Consider the following 20,461-nt stretch of genomic DNA (forward strand, 5'->3'; position numbering starts at 1 on the left):
TAACAAGGCTAAACCTGCACGACCTTCATCTAGGAAAGCTAGCACGGGTGCAGCTGCATCTTCATCATCTCTTCTAGAGGTTACTACACTTTTTCCGACTAAGCGGGAGTTTAACACTCTGATGCCAATTTGCTCTATTCATTGATTCTTCAGAATCAACAAGCTTTGATGGATGTAGTTCATAATCTTCAAGAGGATGTTAGGTTTCTTAAGGAGCAAAGGATGGGTGGTATTTCTAAGGATGTATATAGACCAGCCTCTTTAGATCCGTCAACTGTGGTTGAGGATGATAGATATGAGGATGATGAGTCAGATGATGATGCAAAGGACGATAAAGATGTCAGTGGGAGTGAGACTGATGATGGTGCTAATGATGATGCGGAGATTCTGACATCTACAGTTCTGTTTGCTGGAGATGATCCTGATGCTTAATTCTATGCTGATATCATTCATGTATCATTTTTTATCAGTTTTTACATTGTTATGACTTGATATTTCTGGATATTTTATTTTTGTTTTTGATATATATTAAACTGATTTATGTTTACTCTGCTTTAGTTTTATTTCTCTCTAGTTGTTTTGCTGTTGCTTTGTCAATTTTGCTCCAAAAAGGGAGAGATATATACCAAGGTTACATTAAGGGGGAGATTTTTAAATTTTTTGGATAATTTATTCAGGGAGAGTTTTAAATTTGTTTTATTAAACTTTCACTGGTAATTTTGCTTGAATCATGTGCAAGAATTCAGGTAACAGTTTATTCAAGAGCTGAAGAGAACAGAGATTTGATTTTTCCGTCTTTCCTTAAAACAATCGTAATTTATTTTTCTGCTTTGAGTAGATTATACATTGTTTGTAGGCTTTTGTCATGAAATTGCCAAAGGGGGAGATTGTGAGATATATTTTTGTAATTGGCATATTTCGGTAACAAAACTAGTCCTAGTTGAGTTCTAATTTCAGTTTCCATATCTGACTTGACATCGACTGCGAAATTAAAAGTTTGTTCAGAAGAGGAAAGTACTGTTACTCATTGAAAATGAAAGAACAACGATTAGGACATTGTTTCCCACTTAGGACACATTGATATACATGGTATATTTTCAGAGTTCCAAATATACAGAATTTCCAAGTTATATTGGAATCTGTCAAGTGGGAACCGGTACCAAGATTTGGGAACCGATTCCAAGTTCTAATACTCAAGAAATAACTCTCTATCCAGTAGGAATCGGTACCAAGATTGGGAACCAGTTCCACAAGTCCTGATTGTAAAAGGTTTCAAGTTTCCTTATTCTGTTTAATACCTTTTCAATCCAACTTTCCTTCTAAGTCCTATGCACGAATTTTCCTTTATTTTCAAATAGAATAGGACTTTGCAAACCTTTATATAAACCATGTCATATACATTGGTTTATTCACGGCTTCTGTTATATAGATTCATTATTTTTAAAAGCCTTAGGAAGATTATCTTTGCAGAAAATCAGAATTGATTTTTCTGTCATCTTTCTGAGAACACATACACATAAACACATAGTGAGTTTAGAGTTGTGGTGTTCAAATCCTGATCATGATCATACAGTTGCATCCACATCGATCAGACGAAAGAAGAACCACTTCTATATCGAATTCAGACGATTGAACAACAGATGTAAAAGCAATCACATTTGAAAGTGTTGGAGCATTCGAGGAGTGTTGTCTAATCTACCTGCTACTCTTCTATAAATATCAAGCATAAGTCTGAGGTCAAGTTGCTGTTGGATAGGGAGTCGTAAAGCCAAGAGGATCATCAGCAGTTGGTGTTTGGTAGAACGATAGAGTGTGAGCCAGAGTCAAAGTTCGGTATACTTTGTTTCAAATATAGTAGATTAGTTTACTTTGGACTGCACAGTCCACGAGGTTTTTCCCATAACAGTTGACGTATTTTGTCAACTGAGGCTTCCTTCCTAAAATTCTGGTATCCTCACTAACTTTATACTTTGTTTTATTTTATCTGCATGCAATTAACTGTTTAATTGTTAAAATATAAAATAAGTAGAGCTGGTAAGGACATAGATCTGTTTTACAAAACAAATAAAAACATTCTAAGTATTTTCCGCTGTGTCCAACTCACAAATAGGATGTGTTATTCATCTTAGGTTAGCAATAAGCACATGTAGTGGTAGTAGTAGTAGTGGTAATGGTAGCAGTGGTAGTCACTTCAAAGAAAAATAGGAATGTAAAATACCTTGTAAGCTCGACATTAACCAAATTTCGGGAGGACAATTCATGGATGTTGCCAAGGGCATATATCCCGTCTTCGTCCAGGTTGTACAGTTCAGTCCACATATCCATAAGAGCCGCGACACGGATCCTTTGATTTTCAGGAAATGAACCTAGGTCCAGGAAACACTCCTTGACATGAGTCTTTTCATCCAAGGCATCTATGCTACTTTTCAGACGAAAAAGCAGCTCACTGTTCAAATCAAAAATGGATTGTCTTTCGTAACTTTCGTTAGACAATTGCATCCGTCTACGTGTCCAGATGACCTCAGGTTGCCCGTGGAGTGATCCGCCAACCACATAAAGAGCCAGTGGGAATCCCCCACATCCTCTTACTATCTGCAATTTGAAGCGGGAAATTAAATTAGTGACGTACAGCTTTTTGCGAAGGAAACAAAGTAATACAGAATTGCATATATATATATATATATAGGTATGTAAATACAAGCTCTACTTCTTGATCTTCAATTAAGTGGATGTAACTAATGCAGATATGCAGACAAGTACCAGAAGGCTCTCCTTCTTGATCTTCAGTTAAATGAATCTAACCAATCAACAGTTGCAGGAAAGAAAAACCATGTGTTTGCACATAAATTTTGATCTGTTCTTTATGTGCAAGCACATAATTTTAGCAGACGACTAACAACAAAAATAACAACTCATGCATACAAAGTGTACGGCTGTATTCAACCTCACGGACAAGATCCTCTGGAATGTTCATGCTCCCACCTTGCGGAAATGCTGACTGACAAAAAAGTTCCATGTCATGTGGGTCCCTCAATATTCCCAATTTATATGTAGAATCAAATTTTGGAAATTCTGATCTTGATGCAACCAATATTTTGTATCCTGTTATTCCGAACATGAACCTCTGAATAAGGGATTCTGATTCATCCCACACATCATCCAACACCAATAATACAGCGGGATCTAGTCCTCTCAGCATGGTCCCTAGCTGGTTGATCGCGTCGTCCTCATTTTGAAACTCAGGCACCGTAAAAGACGCATGTCTAAACATATTCTCAACAATGAGCTTGAGGTTGGGTGTCTTGGAAACCGTGACAAAGAAAATATTGATCCCAAATCTGCCTGTAAAAAGATGGCACTATAAAATCGGCTAGAAAGGCAATGTAAAACACGGTAGGAGTAATAAGTTTTAGAAAGTTCATAGATAACAGTTCTGCACCAAAGCTTTGGGAAGTCTGTCCACAACTTTATCTCTTGCAGTGAAAACTGATTTTAAGAACAAAAGAATCAACCAACTCATGAAGAATCAGGCCCAAGCTTGAGAGTTTTCATCTTTATTTTTAGATGATAAAGTGAAAAAGAAAAAAAGAAAAAAACTGCAATAGAAAAAATGTGCAAAAAAAATATCATTGTTATTTAGTATGTGCATATAAATCAATGTAATTTGAAATTTTCTATCAATTTCAAAATACCTAAGGCTTTGTTTGGTTAGGTAGAAATAGTTAGAAAAGAAAAGAAAGAGAAAATTTTTAAATTTTTTTAGAGTTTGGATAGATAGAAAGAAAAAACTAATGGAAAATTTTGTTTTCATACTTGTCTATTTTCTTTCAAAACTTTTCATGCACATGGAAAATAATTTTTTTTCGTGAAATGTTTGCCTTTTTATTTGACATTCCTATTTTACCCAATAGTGAAAAATAATGTCTTCCTTTATTTTTGTACTGGATTTTTAAGAGACAAGTTCTCTGCAAAACAACTTTTTCTTTAGGTTTTTTTTTTTTTTTTTTTTTTTTTTTTTTTTTTTTTTTTCCACCTTTCTTTGTTTTTCCACAAATTCATATATAATTGGCAACAACAAAATACAATCAAATCTCTCTAAAAAAAATTAGTATTGCCATCAATACATCTCCGTATTTTTTTTTTTTTTAAGTTTCTTTTCTTATACACTAATAATTAGTTCTACTATCTCAGAAAATATTATGAAGTCTTATTTTAATTATAAATAAAATATAAATAATTATATTATTAATTTTAATAATCTATTATTTTACTATTTATTTGCTAAAAATAGACATCAATAAATACAAATTCATTTATTTATTAGTATTTAAAATTATAAGGGTAAATTTGATATCTTTAACTGATTTCTTTTCACTTTCTTGCTATCTAAAATAATAAATTAATATTTTTTTATAGTTTTCTTGAATAAATTTCCATTCTAACCAAATACATGCTAGAAAATAAATAATTTTCCATTCACTTCACTTTTATTTTATTTTCTATTTCTTTTCTTTTCTTCCTTATTTCTATCTAACCAAACGGATTAAGGAAATTTAGATATTTCAGTCTTCATTTTTTTTTTTTTAATAAAATTTTGTAAAAATTTCAAAATACCACAAAATTTTTATAAAAACCTCTAAAATTTTTATAAAAATCCTAATTTTTTAAAATCAATGTTTTTTAGTTTTATATTGTCTTAGGTCATTTTAGTTGTTTCCTTATTTGCTCAATTAATTTGAAATTGTAGGATTTTTTAACACAAGGTATTTGCACATTCTGTAAATAGTAATTTTTTTATTTATTATTTTTTGTTTTTTTGTTCACTTTACGTTTTAATGAAAAGAGTACAATTTATATTTAGATTTAGGTTCCAACATATATCAAAATTACAAGCATGGATATCAACAATTGAAAAGGATTCATCCAAATGTAACAATGATTCCTGATGCATGAGAAATTCACCAAATTAAATCAGAAACGAGAGAATTTTTATATTGATACCTCTGATTTCAAAATCACTACAGAGCATTTTCACCAACGTAGTCTTACCACACCCTCCAGCAGCCGAAAGCACAACCACCTGTACACCATCCTCTAGCAACTTCGTCTTCAAATCTCGGAGATGCACATCAAATCCAACAATACAACCAGAAATTCCGGGAACTTCACACGGTCTTTCAAAAATACTACTTGTGGTCGTCGTCGTCATCATCAGCCCGAGTCCATCAACTTTCGAATTTATTTCATCCACTTTCTTATTTATTTCATCCACTTTAGCGAGAATCTTCTTGCCATCTCTTGTCTGAATAGCTTGCACATCGGTCTGAAAGATTTTGACAAGCCAATCCTCAAATTCGATGAGCTTCTTGGAGTAATAAGGCTTCGTGAAGATTTTCAAACCCTTGATCTTCAAGCACTCGAGGATAAGCTTCTCGCCCTCTTGCAACCCAAGGATGAGCCTTTTGGTTTCTTCCTCGGGATGGTTCAATTCTCTGTCCAATTTCTCAATCTCACTTACAATTGGTTTGAGTGAATTGAGTATTGATTGGATTTCGTTGAGGTTGGACTTGAAGGTGATGCCTTTGCCTATGACATAAACAACAGCATCCAGTACTTTACTAAATGCTGATCCCAATGCAGCCCCTCCAATCAACTCCGCCATTTATATAGATTCTTTTGCTCTGCACAGAATATCCAATTCGCTGAATATCAAGACGAAATGGGTTTCTGGATCTTCTGGTTATGTTTGTGAAGTTTGGGTGTGTGAGTATGTGAGAGAAGACCGGAACGAATATTTTGGAATTTCAGAAGTTGCTCTAATTTTTCCTGAGAAATGAAGAAAGAAATGTACATTTCTTCGTAACTTCCCAGTGTGAGCTCGTTGACGAACAATTGGCCCTTTACATGATTATTATTTACACTAATCACGGTTGGTACTGTAATTTTTTTTTCTTTATACCAGCGCACTACAAGAAAAGACGGGTCTAGAATTAAAAAATAGTAATTTTATTTTCTTTATACCAGCGCACTACAAGTAAAAAATTAGCAGCAAAAATTAAAAAAAAAAAAGAAGGTAAAGTATAGAAGTTTGGGGAAAGACAATGATATCCTTTTAAATTTGAAAAACAGACAAAAAGACCCTAAAGATGGTGAATTGACCTTATTACCTTTTAGTATAAAATTGATATTTTAATTTACTTAAATACCCTTGGATTAAATCCAAACCCATCTCGAACCCGAACCCGAACCCGAACCTGCCTGTGTAAGAACCCTATCCCCTTTTCTCTACACACACACTACATCTTCATCACCACTAAGCCGCCGCCGCCTGATCATCATCATTCTCATGTGGTGGTGCTTGAACACTCTACAGCTCCTCTTCGGCGTCTTCCAAGTAGCCGCAAAAGGTCTCGACGTTCTTGTCGGACTCGACGACCACCACGATCTCGCCGGTAGAATAAGCAATGAAGAAGAGAGACAGCGATTCCACCGTCGGCCAATTGGAGCTCAAAGCAGTGGACCTGTTGGTGTTGTGTTTGAGGTCGTCGTCGGTCAATCGGAACATCTCGGAGTAATAATCTGATCTATCCTTTGTTATTATTCGTGGTGAGGTAGAGGATAACAACTTTCTATCAGAGTAACCCCCACAGACTGGCGACGTCCTTTCGGCGACCACAAATTGTAAGGCTTCGAAGGGGTTTCACATTGTCTTTGTGTGGGGATTTCTATGGCTTTGATGCTACGTGGGTTTTTTTATGTCTTGATTGGGTTTTCTGATTGGAGAAAATAGGGTAGTTGAAGATGGGTTACCCAGAGATAAAGTGAGCAGAGAGAGGGAGAGGCGTGCTGCCAACTCGGCCGTCGGCGAAGGTTCAGATCTCGCCGGTGATGGTGGTTGAGGTGTGGCGGTGGTTCGCCGGTGGGGGTGGTTTGAGGTTTGGTGAAGGGTTTGTTTCGTTCGGTGTAATTGAGAGGGTTTGTTCAGCCGGGTTTGGGTTTGTGATGAAGTGGTTAGCAGGTTGTGTTGGGTTTAACAAGTACAGAAGTGAGGGGGTGAAGTAAGGGCAAAAATATCATTTAAAAGTTATAAAATTTTATAGTTTAAATTAATAAAATTATTGAAGGGTAATATTAACTTTTCACAATTTTAAAGACGTGTTTGGATTCATTTTTTAATAAGGGGATGTCTTTGTCCCAAAATGACTGAACTTGTATATGATTATCCTTCGGACAAACTTGAGGGGTGTCCTGTGCTTTACCCAAAACTTGAATTTTTTCTTGTGTATGATCTGTCTATATAAGAGTTGGATTTTACCTGTTTCATTAGTTATGTTGTTCATTATTCAACATTGTACATAATTTGGAATCAAAGATAGAGATAATTAAAATAATAATTGAACATTGAAATAGATGAATTTGTGGCAATTTATACTTTGTTTGTCCAACTAAGTTTGTTTTATGTGTTTTGAATTTGTGGCAAGCAAAGTTTATCATTCCGTAGTGTGCTAAATCATGGGTATTGAAATCGACCAGTTGTAAATGGAGTAACTTTAAATCTAATTTGAATAGAAAGCATTACAAGAAATAGAGGTGGGTAAAAAATTCGCCAATTCGTGAACCCGATCCAATCCGTACGGATCAGATCGGATTACCAGACCCACGGATCGGTGACAGATTTTAAAAAATTAAATCCGTAGTTTACGGATCGGATCACGGATTAGGCCGTCAAAAATTTGATCCGATCCGTGAATCCAATCCGTGGTAATCCGTGGATAATCCGTAATATATATATATATATATATATATATATATATATATATATATATATATATTAATATATAACAACTATGTGGCAATCCATGTGCCACATATCGTTTTTTATTATTATTTTTTTTTTGTAACTAATTAAGTATTATACATATTAGTATATTACACACTGATATAAAACATATTAGTATTATTTTTGGTAACTAATTAAGTGTTTTTTCGGATAATTTGGATAACTACTGTCCTTTTGGTTATGCAATATTTTATAGTTTGATTATTCTTGTTATTATGCATTTAAATTGGGTTAATTTATGTTCTATTATACACTTTTGTAATTGGATATGAAATTGGTAAAAAATTAATGTCTTTCAGACAAACTGAAAACTCATGGAATTATTTTATCTCCAACCAAGATAAATGTTGAACAAGAATCTATTGATTTTCTTGGACTAGTTTTAACCCATACCGGTATAAAACTACAAGATCACATTATCATTAAGATCCGTGATTTTCCTGACATTATTCAAGATAAAAAGCAACTTCAAAGTTTTTTAGGCATCTTGAATTATGGTCGCACCTTTATTAAAGGCTTATCTCAAAAAGAGCTTCCTTTAATAAAGAAGCTACAGAAAAATGTCATTTTTGACTGGACTGATAGTGATACCTCCATTATCAAACAAATCAAAGCTGATTTAGTCCATATTCCTGAAGTTTATTTTCCTCAAAATGGCGATAAACTTATTCTTGAAACCGATGCCTCCGAGCTCTGTTGGGGATGTGTTTTAAAAGCTATCCCTAAAGATAAATGGATCGATGATACCCCATCTTATCCATTGATTCGCGCTCGCAAGACTCTAATCACACAAAAGCTTCAAAAAGAAGAATTAATTTGTGGCTATAATTTTGGAAAATTTAAACCTAATGAACAGAATTATATTATTTATGAAAAAGAACTTCTGGCAATAAAATTAGCAATTAAGCGTTTTCATATTTATTTAGCACTAGAAGATTTTATTATTCGCACCGATAATCAAGCAATTAAAGATTTCCTTATAAACAAAAAGAATTGTTTAGATGGACGTCGCTTAAAATGGTACAATGTAATTGCCCAATATTCTTTTGCTATTGAACATATCAAAGGAACTAACAACTTTCTTGCAGATTTCTTAAGCAGACCTTCAGATATATCTAACCCAGATATTTCTCTCTCTCTAAACACAGATGGATGACTACAATCCTCCACCTAAAGATAAAGACGGTTGGATCTCTGTTACTAAAAAAGCAGTATCTAAACCAACTCCATCACAACCAAACAAATGGTTTGTGGTTTTTGCAGGTCACCATCCTGGCATTTATGCAACCTGGAATGACTGTCACAAACAGCTTCGTTCATTTAATGGTTCTTGCTTTAAAGTTTATGATACACTTATAGAAGCCCAAACAGTTTTCTATAATGTGGGTCAAGCTTCTCAAAAAATGTTTTCTCAAACTCCGGATGCTGCAGAAATCAACAATTTCTACGATCCTGGTCTTCCAAACAATCTTTATGATGAAATTAACAATGTTTGGAAAGCACATAAACTTGGTGCAAATAAGAAATTCAGACAACATCTGAGTTCTCTTACAGCCCTCATAGCTGAACAAGCAGCCATGACTGATGAGCTTAAAATCGATTTTCCAATCAGTAATCATGTCGATAAGGAAGTTTCTTATGCGATTGATGATATGTTAACTTTCATCAAAGGTAAGCTGTGGGTTTACATAAAATGCTTGTAAACAGGTGAGTTGATCTATGATGTTATCATAGTCTGTTCGGCGATATTTAAATGAATTAGAGGTTTCAGAAAACACTTTTATGTCTTCATGGCCATAAAAAAGGGGTTTAACCTTATAGCGTTAAGTTTGCTTTTCATCAGAAGGTTTTTCTGGAAGAAAAAAAGGGTCCGGTCCGGATGATGCAACTTGCGCCCTTTCTAAAATAGAGCTGTGCGACATCTGCCGTTTTCCAGACTACGTTAAATTATTTACCAAATATTTCCGTAGACTTCCACCAAATGCTATCGAACATTGGTTACACTAATTTTTTCATAAGCTTCCAAATCCTTGGGATGAACTCACAGACAAAGGATATCCCGATTTTCTCGTTCGAATTCAGAAAACCGATAACATTGGTTTTCGCACTAATTTCGTCTATCGTCGCATCAATGAAAAATGTCTTGAGACTAAAGCAAAGAAGCAAGTCAAAAACCAAATCAGCAACACTGCTGAAGGTCAAGATCCTACAAGAAACTTGGAAGATCGGATGTGCACCTTATAAAGCTCCACGATCTCAACCACCCAAGCGAAAGAATTTTCGCTGGAAACAATGGAAAGCTGGTAAGCGCCCAATTCGCGCCTCCAAGAAGTACGTCACTCAAGCTGCTACTCCTCCCTCCAAACCAAAGCGGAAGACAAAAAAAAGAGCCAAAAAGTCTAAAGCCTCCAAAGCTAAATCCCTCGAAGTTAAAAAGGATTATAAATGCTATATATGCAATGAAGTTGGTCATTATGCCACCAATTGCCCCCACAAAGGCAAAAGTGCTTCAAAAATGATTAAGCATTTACACACAGATAACCTCTGTGTTGTTTATGGTCACGAGATCACTGATCCAAGTACCATACTATATGAAATTTCAAGCAGTGAATACTCCAGTAGTCCTTCTAGTACCTACACAAGCGATACTGAAGACGATTTGATAGATATTGACACTATCTGTATGATGAACCTCACTCCTTCCACCCCCGATGAAAACACTAATATAAAGCTTAGTGATATCATTGGTGAAGAAGTTCAGTTCACAAACGAACAGCTGATGCAATTTGATAAACTTCAACGTATCAAAAAAGAAGAAGTATATAAGACTTCTCGTTTCGCTATCTTTTCCAAACGAATTCTCGAACAATTCAGTGGAAACACTACCATCGACTATACATCCAATGGAAATGTTGGTATAAATCATGAGAGGAAAAGGTGAGTTTGTTCACAAATCCCCAATCGACGGGTTCCATGGACCAGTCTATCCCGGGAAGGATAGAAAAGGCAAATTTAGGGACTCTTTTACCATTGTAAAGCATATCAAAGGTATTGATATCTTCATGTAATGTTTGAAAATAATATCGAATGATATCATAATGATCTTCAATCTTTCGATAAATTATGCGAAAGAGATCGGGAGAAAAAATGTCTCTTGCTTTTTCAAGAAGACAGATACGATTGATTTTTGCAAAAGTATTTTGTGGAAAATCCTGTTCTCCTACCAACTGGGCAAGTTTGAGAAAACAATTTATTTGAGAGAGAGAAAAATCTTTTTCCCAGTCAATAGTAAGACAGATTTGGATGCAAAGCTTTTTAAGCTCATCAGTCATGGCTGCTTGTTCAGCTATGAGGGCTGTAAGAGAACTCAGATGTTGTCTGAATTTCTTATTTGCACGAAGTTTATGTGCTTTCCAAACATTGTTAATTTCATCATAAAGATTGTTTGGAAGACCAGGATCGTAGAAATTGTTGATTTCTGCAGCATCCGGAGTTTAAGAAAACATTTTTTGAGAAGCTTGACCCACATTATAGAAAACTGTTTGGGCTTCTATAAGTGTATCATAAGCTTTAAAGCAAGAACCATTAAATGAACGAAGCTGTTTGTGACAGTCATTCCAGGTTGCATAAATGCCAGGATGGTGACCCGCAAAAACCACAAACCATTTGTTTGGTTGTGATGGAGTTGGTTTAGATACTGCTTTTTTAGCAACAGAGATCCAACCGTCTTTATCTTTAGGTGGAGGATTGTAGTCATCCATCTGTGTTTAGAGAGAGAAATATCTGGGTTAGATATATCTAGAGGTCTGCTTAAGAAATCTGCAAGAAAGTTGTTAGTTCCTTTGATATATTCAATAGCAAAAGAATATTGGGCAATTACATTGTACCATTTTAAGCGACGTCCATCTAAACAATTCTTTTTGTTTATAAGGAAATCTTTAACTGCTTGATTATCGGTGCGAATAATAAAATCTTCTGGTGCTAAATAAATATGAAAACGCTTAATTGCTAATTTTATTGCCAGAAGTTCTTTTTCATAAATAATATAATTCTGTTCGTTAGGTTTAAATTTTCCAGAATTATAGCCACAAATTAATTCTTCTTTTTGAAGCTTTTGTGTGATTAGAGTCTTGCGAGCGCGAATCAGTGGATAAGATGGGGTATCATCGATCCATTTATCTTTAGGGATAGCTTTTAAAACACATCCCCAACAGAGCTCGGAGGCATCGGTTTCAAGAATAAGTTTATCGCCATTTTGAGGAAAATAAACTTCAGGAATATGGACTAAATCAGCTTTGATTTGTTTGATAATGGAGGTATCACTATCAGTCCAGTCAAAAATGACATTTTTCTATAGCTTCTTTATTAAAGGAAGCTCTTTTTGAGATAAGCCTTTAATAAAGGTGCGACCATAATTCAAGATGTCTAAAAAACTTTGAAGTTGCTTTTTATCTTGAATAATGTCAGGAAAATCACGGATCTTAATGATAATGTGATCTTGTAGTTTTATACCGGTATGGGTTAAAACTAGTCCAAGAAAATCAATAGATTCTTGTTCAACATCTATCTTGGTTGGAGATAAAATAATTCCATGAGTTTTCAGTTTATCTGAAAGACATAGAAGGTGTTTGCGATGTTCTTCTCGGGTCTTAGAGAAAACTAAAATATCATCAATATAAACAACAACAAAATCTTTAAGGTCATTAAAGATAGAATCCATCCATCGTTGATAGATTTGTGGTGCTGTGTTGAGACCAAAGGGCATAACGGTCCATTGATATTGACCGCGTAGAGTACTAAAGGCTGTCAAGGGTTTGGATTTCTTTCGAAGTTTTATCTGCCAAAATCCTGCTTTACAGTCAAACTTGCTAAAGATTTTAGCTCCGCGAGTTTGGTTGATAAGAACATCTTTGCGAGGGATAAAATAGCCATCAAAAACTAAATGTTCATTAAGACGTTTATAGTTGATGACCATGCGGGCTTTACCGCGTTTGAGCTCACTATTGTTTCGAACCAAAAATGCAGGGCTACTATGTGGACTGCATGTTCTCTCGATGAGTTTTTCTCAAGGAGATCTTGAAGCTGTACGTCAAATTCATCAATATCTTTGCGAAGATAGATCATTGGTTTGACCCGAATAATAACATCATCTTTGAGTTTTAATTGGCAAAAACGAGGACTTCTCTTCCACAAGTTAAGGGGATTGTCTGAGAAATTTTGGCGTAATTGCGCATATAACCAATGTGTATCGGTTAAAACGAATAGGTCGTTATCTCTTTTTGGTGGGGAGAATTTTTCATTACAAACAGAGGCTAAATTCTCTTGAATTGGAATCTCAACAACTGTTTGGTCTTTAAGAGTTAAAGAAATGGTTTTTTCTTTTAACTGTAAAGGAAGATAATTATAGATAAAGTTACATCCTAAAATGAAATCACCATGCATGTATGGGAAGCAAAGAATCTTTGGGATAATGAATTTTTTATCATTAAGCCAAATAGCAACGCCTTTTGCTTTAAATTGGATAACATTCATAGGGGCTTCAGCATCAATGCCTTGAACACCGATGGGATGTTTCATTTGCTGCCATTTTTCAGCTGGGATGGCATTATATCGACAGCAACTAGTAGTTGCGCCAGTATCAATGAGAACACAAAGGTTATATGGTTTATATCCTTTGAAATTGAATATACCATTTACATAGGTATATTTGCTTTTTTTTTCCTTGTGAAGGAGCAATTAGAATTTCATCGTTGCCAGTACGAAAATGAAAGAATTTGGCAGAGTTCATTGAATGATTTGAACCAGGCAAAAAGGGAGCATTGCCGCTGGGATCAACAGGGGCTTTGCCTTTCTCAGTCCAAGTAAACCTTCGTCGAGGAGGTGCATCGATAGAGGATCGAGGGGGAAGGATTTTGTCCCATCCAGGATTGCATTCTGAAGGTGAGCGCTGTAGCTGAGGTGGTCTCGCTTTATTGGTAACATAAAGATTCGAGCCCGAGGCAAGAATAGTGGCTACAGTTGGTTCTGTAATGCGTAACTTGGGTTCAGAATTGATGTTATCAAATAGCCAAGTCTTGGGAATCTCAAGATCGGTCCAATTGAGAAGTTTAGGCTCAATTATTGTATCAAAAGGTCGAGGTTCAAACAAAGTGACCAATTTTGAGTCAATTGTAGGAACAGTAGCGGTTTCTGGTTCTCGAGTTAGTTCATAGAGAACTTTCCATTGTATTCCAAGGCTAGGGGAGTCATAATCCATCTGTAGTTTGGATAACTGGAGTTTAACTTGGAGGACTTTCTCAATGTTTGGATCAGAAAGTGAAACGAAATAATTAGGTTTGAGTTTAAACCAAATTAAGTTGTTAACTAAGTTAGATTGTACACCGCCTATAAGAGCATCGACGGGCTTGTGAAAACGGTTGTCCATGACAAGGGCAATAACAGGTTGATCAGTTCCTCGTCGAAATAGAGAAGTTATTTTGATTTGAACTAATCCAATATGAATATAGCGTGCAAGAGGATTTTGTTGTTTCCAGCGCGCAATTTTATCCTTGTTAAGGATATTGAATCCGCAAAGACCATTGGATGTATAGTCGATGGTAGTGTTTCCACTGAATTGTTCGAGAATTCGTTTGGAAAAGATAGCGAAACGAGAAGTCTTATATACTTCTTCTTTTTTGATACGTTGAAGTTTATCAAATTGAATTAGCTGTTCGTTTGTGAACTGAACTTCTTCACCAATGATATCACTAAGCTTTATATTAGTGTTTTCATCGGGGGTGGAAGGAGTGAGGTTCATCATACAGATAGTGTCAATATCTATCAAATCGTCTTCAGTATCGCTTGTGTAGGTACTAGAAGGACTACTGGAGTATTCACTACTTGAAATTTCATATAGTATGGTACTTGGATCAGTGATCTCGTGACCATAAACAACACAGAGGTTATCTGTGTGTAAATGCTTAATCATTTTTGAAGCACTTTTGCCTTTGTGGGGGCAATTGGTGGCATAATGACCAACTTCATTGCATATATAGCATTTACAATCCTTTTTAACTTCGAGGGATTTAGCTTTGGAGGCTTTAGACTTTTTGGCTCCTTTTTTTGTCTTTCTTTGTTTTTCTTGCATTTTGTATATACTTGCTTCCATAAAAAGAAAAATATAAAAACTTTTCACCATTGTGCCCTTATGTGTAGTTATGCTACCTTTATGCTTTAACTAGAGCTTGATCTCATATCTCTCTTTCATCTTGTGTTATATTGCCTTAGAATGCTTGATTTATTTATCTTATCGCATTTGATATTTGATGTGAATTTGCTAGTGTGGTTATTCAGGTAGGTTGTTGATTCCAAGTTTGAGGAAGACTCTTTTCATATTGGATCATTGTCGGGCTTCATGTTTTTGCCACCACGGTATACTCTTTCCATCTTTTCCATTGTTCTCATTGCACATTGAGGACTATGTGTAGTTTAAGTTTAGGGGTAAGGTGTCTTTGTTGCCTTCTACTTAAAGTTGAGTTTTAAATGCATGATTGAGATTTGTGATAGATATTTGTGATGATTTTGATCTTTTGAGGAGTATATTGCTTAAAATTTAAAAATTCCTTGACTTGAGAGTCCAATACTCCTTATATGCCTTGTGGGTGCCATTTAGGAGTAAATTTTTCGAAAGATTGATATCTTTTTTGTACTTATAGTCCATATCATCCTGATTTTGTGATTATTTTGAGATTCACTCCAGAATTCTACACTAGCACAGGCGTACACTAGCATTCATTTGTGGGGTACATGCTTTGTTGATTATTGAATTGGTTATATCCCGATTGGGCTAGTAGTGTATTGAAGCTTTCATTTTTGACAAAAGTGGATAACAATCCCTTTTCATTGAGTAGCCGGGATTCTAGCCTCATCAAGTACTGAATTTCTCGCCCAAAAAGGTGGAAGGCCCAAACTCTAGGTTAATAACTTGACAAGAAAAAAAAAAAAAAAAAGAAAAAAAAAAAAAAAGAAAAAAAGAAAATAAAGTTGCAAAAGCAATAAAAAAAAGTGAGGACTTCTCCGAAAAGGTGAGAAGTGGAAAATGATTAGATGGCAGTTGTTTTGATTTATAGCCTAGTTAATTTAAGCTTGTAAGTCCGTAGGGATGTTTCAACACCTAGTGCCCTAAAGCCGTCTGGCTTGGGAGTCATTGACCTAACACTTGACCTCATGAATCGCTAGAAAGCTTAATAGATCAACACATTGCACCATACTTCCATCTTTGATCTTGAAAAAAAATATCGAGTAGAAAGAATATGCGCACCTAGTTCAATAAAACTTTAATAAAAGGTCCACTCTTTGTTTTGATGATCGGGACTAGATTTGTATGCTAGTTTGAGGGTAAGGATGTGATTATTTCTTTAGTTAGCTTAGATAAAAACATACTTGATGCCAGTCCACTCAAAAAGGATTCTAGTGTTGTTTTGATTTGCATGATCATTTTCTTGATGTGTGGAGGACCATACTTGCTTGCTTGGGGTGAAATTTTGGGAGATTGCTTGGAAATGATTGAAAAATTGCATACTTGAGGTAGTTTTCTCCCAATGCTTGTTTGCAATATTGGTGCCTCTTTTGTGAAAATAAGCTTAATGTTTGTGGGTATCATTTCTGGAAACCCTCACGAGACTTCACTCGTCCACTAAGAGTAACCTAGGGGTTTAAAAGGCTTGTTGCATATGCTAAATGCAATCGTGTTCCCTACGAAAGTGGCGTTATCCATTTATTGCTTTCTAGTTATAGTTGTTTAGTTGTTCATTTCATTTCTTTATGTTGTAGTTCATTGCTAGGGACTAGCAATATTTAAGTTTGGGGGTGTGATGAGCGCTGAAAAATATACTTTAAAACCCCTTAAGCTTGAGTGTTCTAGGACCTTTATCTATCTTATTTTTTTGTTTTAGACTAATTTCATGTTTTTGTCTATTTTAGGTCAATAAAATTAAAATGAGCTAAAAATGGCTTCTTAAGGCCTTTTTAGAGTCAAACTAAGTCTTTGTGAGAATTTGGAGCAAAAGGGAGCTGATTTGGAGTAAAAGGAGGCTGATGCTGAAAAACTGCCAAGTGAGATAGATCGCAGAAAAGTGAGATCGATCAGAGTTGGATCGATCAAACCCAGATCGATCAAAAGTTGGATTGATCGAAAAAAAAACTCTGATCGATCAAACAAAAGTTGGATCGATCGAAAATGTGCTGGCAGCGAGCTGTCTTATTCCCAAGTGTGCCAATTTCTACCTACCAAAAAGTTACGGGATTAGATATTTTTGGACTATATTTCTGACTTAGTGGCTAAGAAAAGGACCTTGTATTTCAAGGGAATTGAACCATTTTTTGTGGTGAATCAATCAAAAGCTTTTTATTATTCTACTTTTACATTGTCATTTTTATATTCTCTCTCTAGAAAAGTTAGAGATTAGGGTTAGAAGAAAAGAGAAGAGTAGAGGCTCCAAGAACACATCTCAAGATTTACACACTCTCTCTCTCTAGAATTCATCAAAAAAGAAGAGGAAGAAAATGGAGCCATGTTTGGGGATTGCCCTTGAGGGTTCCAAGATCACATTTACCTCCTCCATGATTGGCTAGACTTCTCCTTGGGGCTTGGATGAGCCCCAAGTTTGTAATCTAAACCTCTATCTTTTTCATACTTTTTGGGGAATAATATCTTGTGATTAGTGTTCTAGCCTTGTGAATTTAATGAATCTTAGTATATTTCTATGATTTCTATGGTTTAATTCTTCCTATTAATTCTCTAGTTTACTTACATGTCTTTGTGTGATTAAATTGGGAATTATGTCTCACATGATTCATATGGTTTAATTCTTCCATCTAATTCTCTATGTAATTACATGTTGTCTTATGTGTGATTATTAGGGAATTGATCTCTACACTATTTTCTCTATGTTTATTGCATGTCTATGTGTGATGAATTAAAGAATTAGTGATGGCTAGACATGGCTTTTATTAGATGGGTTTGTCAATTAATTTGATGGATTATTCTTATGCTTGATGGGTTGTTCTACAATTTAATTCATGTTTGTAGGTAGGTAGACAATCTTTACTTGTTTTGATATTCCATGGCTTATTATTACAAATTTCATGATTCTTTATATTGATGTGTGCTACAATTGTGACTAGTTTGATGGGTCATGTTTAGAATTGATGGGTTGTGCTACACTTCGTTTATTTGTCGGTTAGGTAGACAATTCATTCTTTATTTTGATGGTCCATGCTTAATATTGCAATTGGTAGTCACATTTTGTTCATAAGAATGTTTTCCCCAAATTAGTTGAAAGTGTGTGATTTGGTGAACAAGCTTGGTGGCAATTCCAATAGACCCCAAGACCTCTCTTCATATCTCTTAAATCCCTATCTCAACTTAGTTTACTTTAATTGCATTTTAATTTAATTTTTTTCTTATTTAATCAACCAATCTCTCTCTTTTCCAATCTTTTGATACATTAGAGTTAAAGTTAAATTCCAACACGTATAATCTCTGTGGATGATCCCTACTCACTATACTTCATTAGTTGTAGTAGTGGCTTTTTAAATATAAATTTGACTAGAAAAGATTCCGAAACCACATTCATATATTGACTTTGCAAAGCGACCTCTCACATTAAAAAATCTGTTTTCTAAACACTTGGAAAGGGGCTCGTCACCTGTCCCAATGATCTGTCCTATCCGAGGGTCTTGTACAACATAACCATTAGAAGAAAATGTTATGGTCAATCCTAACTCAATTAGTTGTCCAATAGATAAAAGATTAAGGGGAAAATTTGGAATAAGATAAACATGAGGCACATATAACTGAAATTGAGAAATAGTTCCTATGTGACTAATAGCTATAGTGGAACCATCGGCTGTGTGTATGACAAGAGAATGAGAAGTAAGAAACTGGGATGTGTGGAAAGTAGGATCAGGTGTCATGTGATTGTAGCAAGCAGAGTCAAAATACCAAGAACCATGTTTACCTAGTGTAGTAGAAATAGCAGTGGAACATGCCCCTTGATAACGAGATAAAACCTAGTTAAGAACTGCTGCAAGGTCTGTTGCAGATAAAACAAATGAGGCAGATATAGATTCGCCAGAAGAGTTGTTGACTGGAGAGTCATAGTTGTAGTGGAGAGTCGAGCACGAGTACAACAAAAGTCAATGCTAGGCCCTGGAAGCCGACATAAAATATAGTAAAGATTTGAACAGTCCTTTTTGTTGTTGGATTACTGAGAGCCAGATCGATTGTTATTTTTGAGAAGCTAGACTGATTAGTATTATTGCGTCTATTTTGTTAGAAAAATGAGGCGGGGCGATCTGCTTCTAACTTAGATGGCACTGACTGAGGAGTAGAAGATGGTATGGCTAAAACAGTGAGATGAATCTGAAAACGACAGGTCTGCAAGCATGTCTTTTCTCGTACAAGTTTGAGAGCTTGATTAAGTGATGGAAGAGATGAGCGATGGAGAAGCTGACTTCATACTGGTTCAAAGTCATCATGAAGACTTATCAGAAACTGATAAAGTCGAATCTGGTTGCGATGCTCAAGAAATTTCTTTGCTTCAGAAAAATGCTCACATGATGGTTCGGAAAGAGCTAATTGATCCCATAAGCATTTCATCTTAGAGAAGAATTCATTAATTCGCTGACCCGGTTCTTGTTTAAGAGTAAAAAGTTGAACCATTAATTGAAATTGACGAGCCCCATCAGAACTAGAGTAGCGAGAGGCAAGTATGTCCCAGACCTCCTTGGCTGTCTCGTAACTCCCAAATTCCATACCAATGGAAGAATTGGATGTGTTGCGGAACCATGTGATGATCTTGTGATTGTTACTGTCCCAGTCTTTAACACGTATTGCATAGGCATCTGATGTCTCTTCTTTGGCTTAAGTAGGTTCTGTACGATCTCCAGTGACATAGGACCATAGCTTGCGACCTTTCAGAAAACTGCGCATATATTGATTCCAAAAGTAGTAATTGTCACCATTAAGAATAACTGAAATAGGCTGAGTTACCTCGTTTTGGGCCATTTAGAAATCCCAAATGCAAAAACAGACAGCGAATTCGAAATTAGCTCGAAAAACTGGGCTATATTTATTTTTTAGAAAAAATTCTGACGCTGCTGACGTGGCAGCGATGATGTGACAAAATGCTGACGTGACAAATGTTGACGGGAAACTGATGACGTGGCGGTGCTGGAATGGTAGGCTGACGTGGTCTGCTAATGTGGCAGTGCTGACATGGCAAGCTGGCGTGGATTAACACTTGGCGCAGCTTGGATCTGACGCGCATGGCAGCGCGTGGCTGACCAAGAAAGCTGACTGAACTTGTTAGCGGCACGTGGGAGCGCGTGTGAGGTGTTTTTCGACTATTTTTTGGCAGCGTCGGGATGATTTGAGTGTGATATTTTGCCTAGTATGCCCAGAATTGCGAAAGAACTTGCTGAAACTCAAATTCAAACCCCTAAAAGGATGTATGCTTGATGAACTTATTGGAAGCCATCAGAAAAGAAAGAAAGAAAGAAGAAATTTTTTTTTTAAATAAAGTAGTCAGAGAACTTGGCTCTAATACCATGTTAAATACAAAAGAGAGAACTCTGTAT

General features: G+C 35.6%; 1 protein-coding gene across 1 annotated transcript; it reads right to left on the reverse strand.

Annotated features, from left to right (window-relative positions):
- Positions 1-2,130: 2,130 nt before the first annotated feature.
- On the reverse strand, positions 2,131-5,662 carry LOC132316462 (probable disease resistance protein At5g66900). Its single transcript, XM_059814936.1, has 5 exons — positions 5,002-5,662; positions 3,430-3,486; positions 2,945-3,342; positions 2,699-2,797; positions 2,131-2,592 (listed from the first exon to the last, which is right to left on the reverse strand). The coding sequence occupies exons 1-5, from the start codon at positions 5,660-5,662 to the stop codon at positions 2,131-2,133; spliced, it is 1,677 nt and encodes a 558-aa protein (XP_059670919.1).
- Positions 5,663-20,461: the final 14,799 nt, after the last annotated feature.

Source organism: Cornus florida, unplaced genomic scaffold (assembly GCF_030987335.1).
Source record: "Cornus florida cultivar Cherokee Brave unplaced genomic scaffold, ASM3098733v1 CherokeeBrave_3.0.0_Hap2_Chr07, whole genome shotgun sequence".
Classification (NCBI taxonomy): domain Eukaryota; kingdom Viridiplantae; phylum Streptophyta; class Magnoliopsida; order Cornales; family Cornaceae; genus Cornus; species Cornus florida.

What these genes read in the sequence shown, in the direction of transcription:
- LOC132316462 (XM_059814936.1), bottom strand. Translation starts at nt 5,662, where the DNA reads ATGGCGGAGTTGATTGGAGGGGCTGCATTGGGATCAGCATTTAGTAAA. An exon ending in CAAAGCTTTGGTGCAGAACT is followed by an intron (nt 3,343 to 3,429) that starts GTTATCTATGAA and finishes ATCTTTTTACAG; the next exon opens with GCAGATTTGGGATCAATATT. An exon ending in AAGATCAAGAAGTAGAGCTT is followed by an intron (nt 2,593 to 2,698) that starts GTATTTACATAC and finishes TTCAAATTGCAG; the next exon opens with ATAGTAAGAGGATGTGGGGG.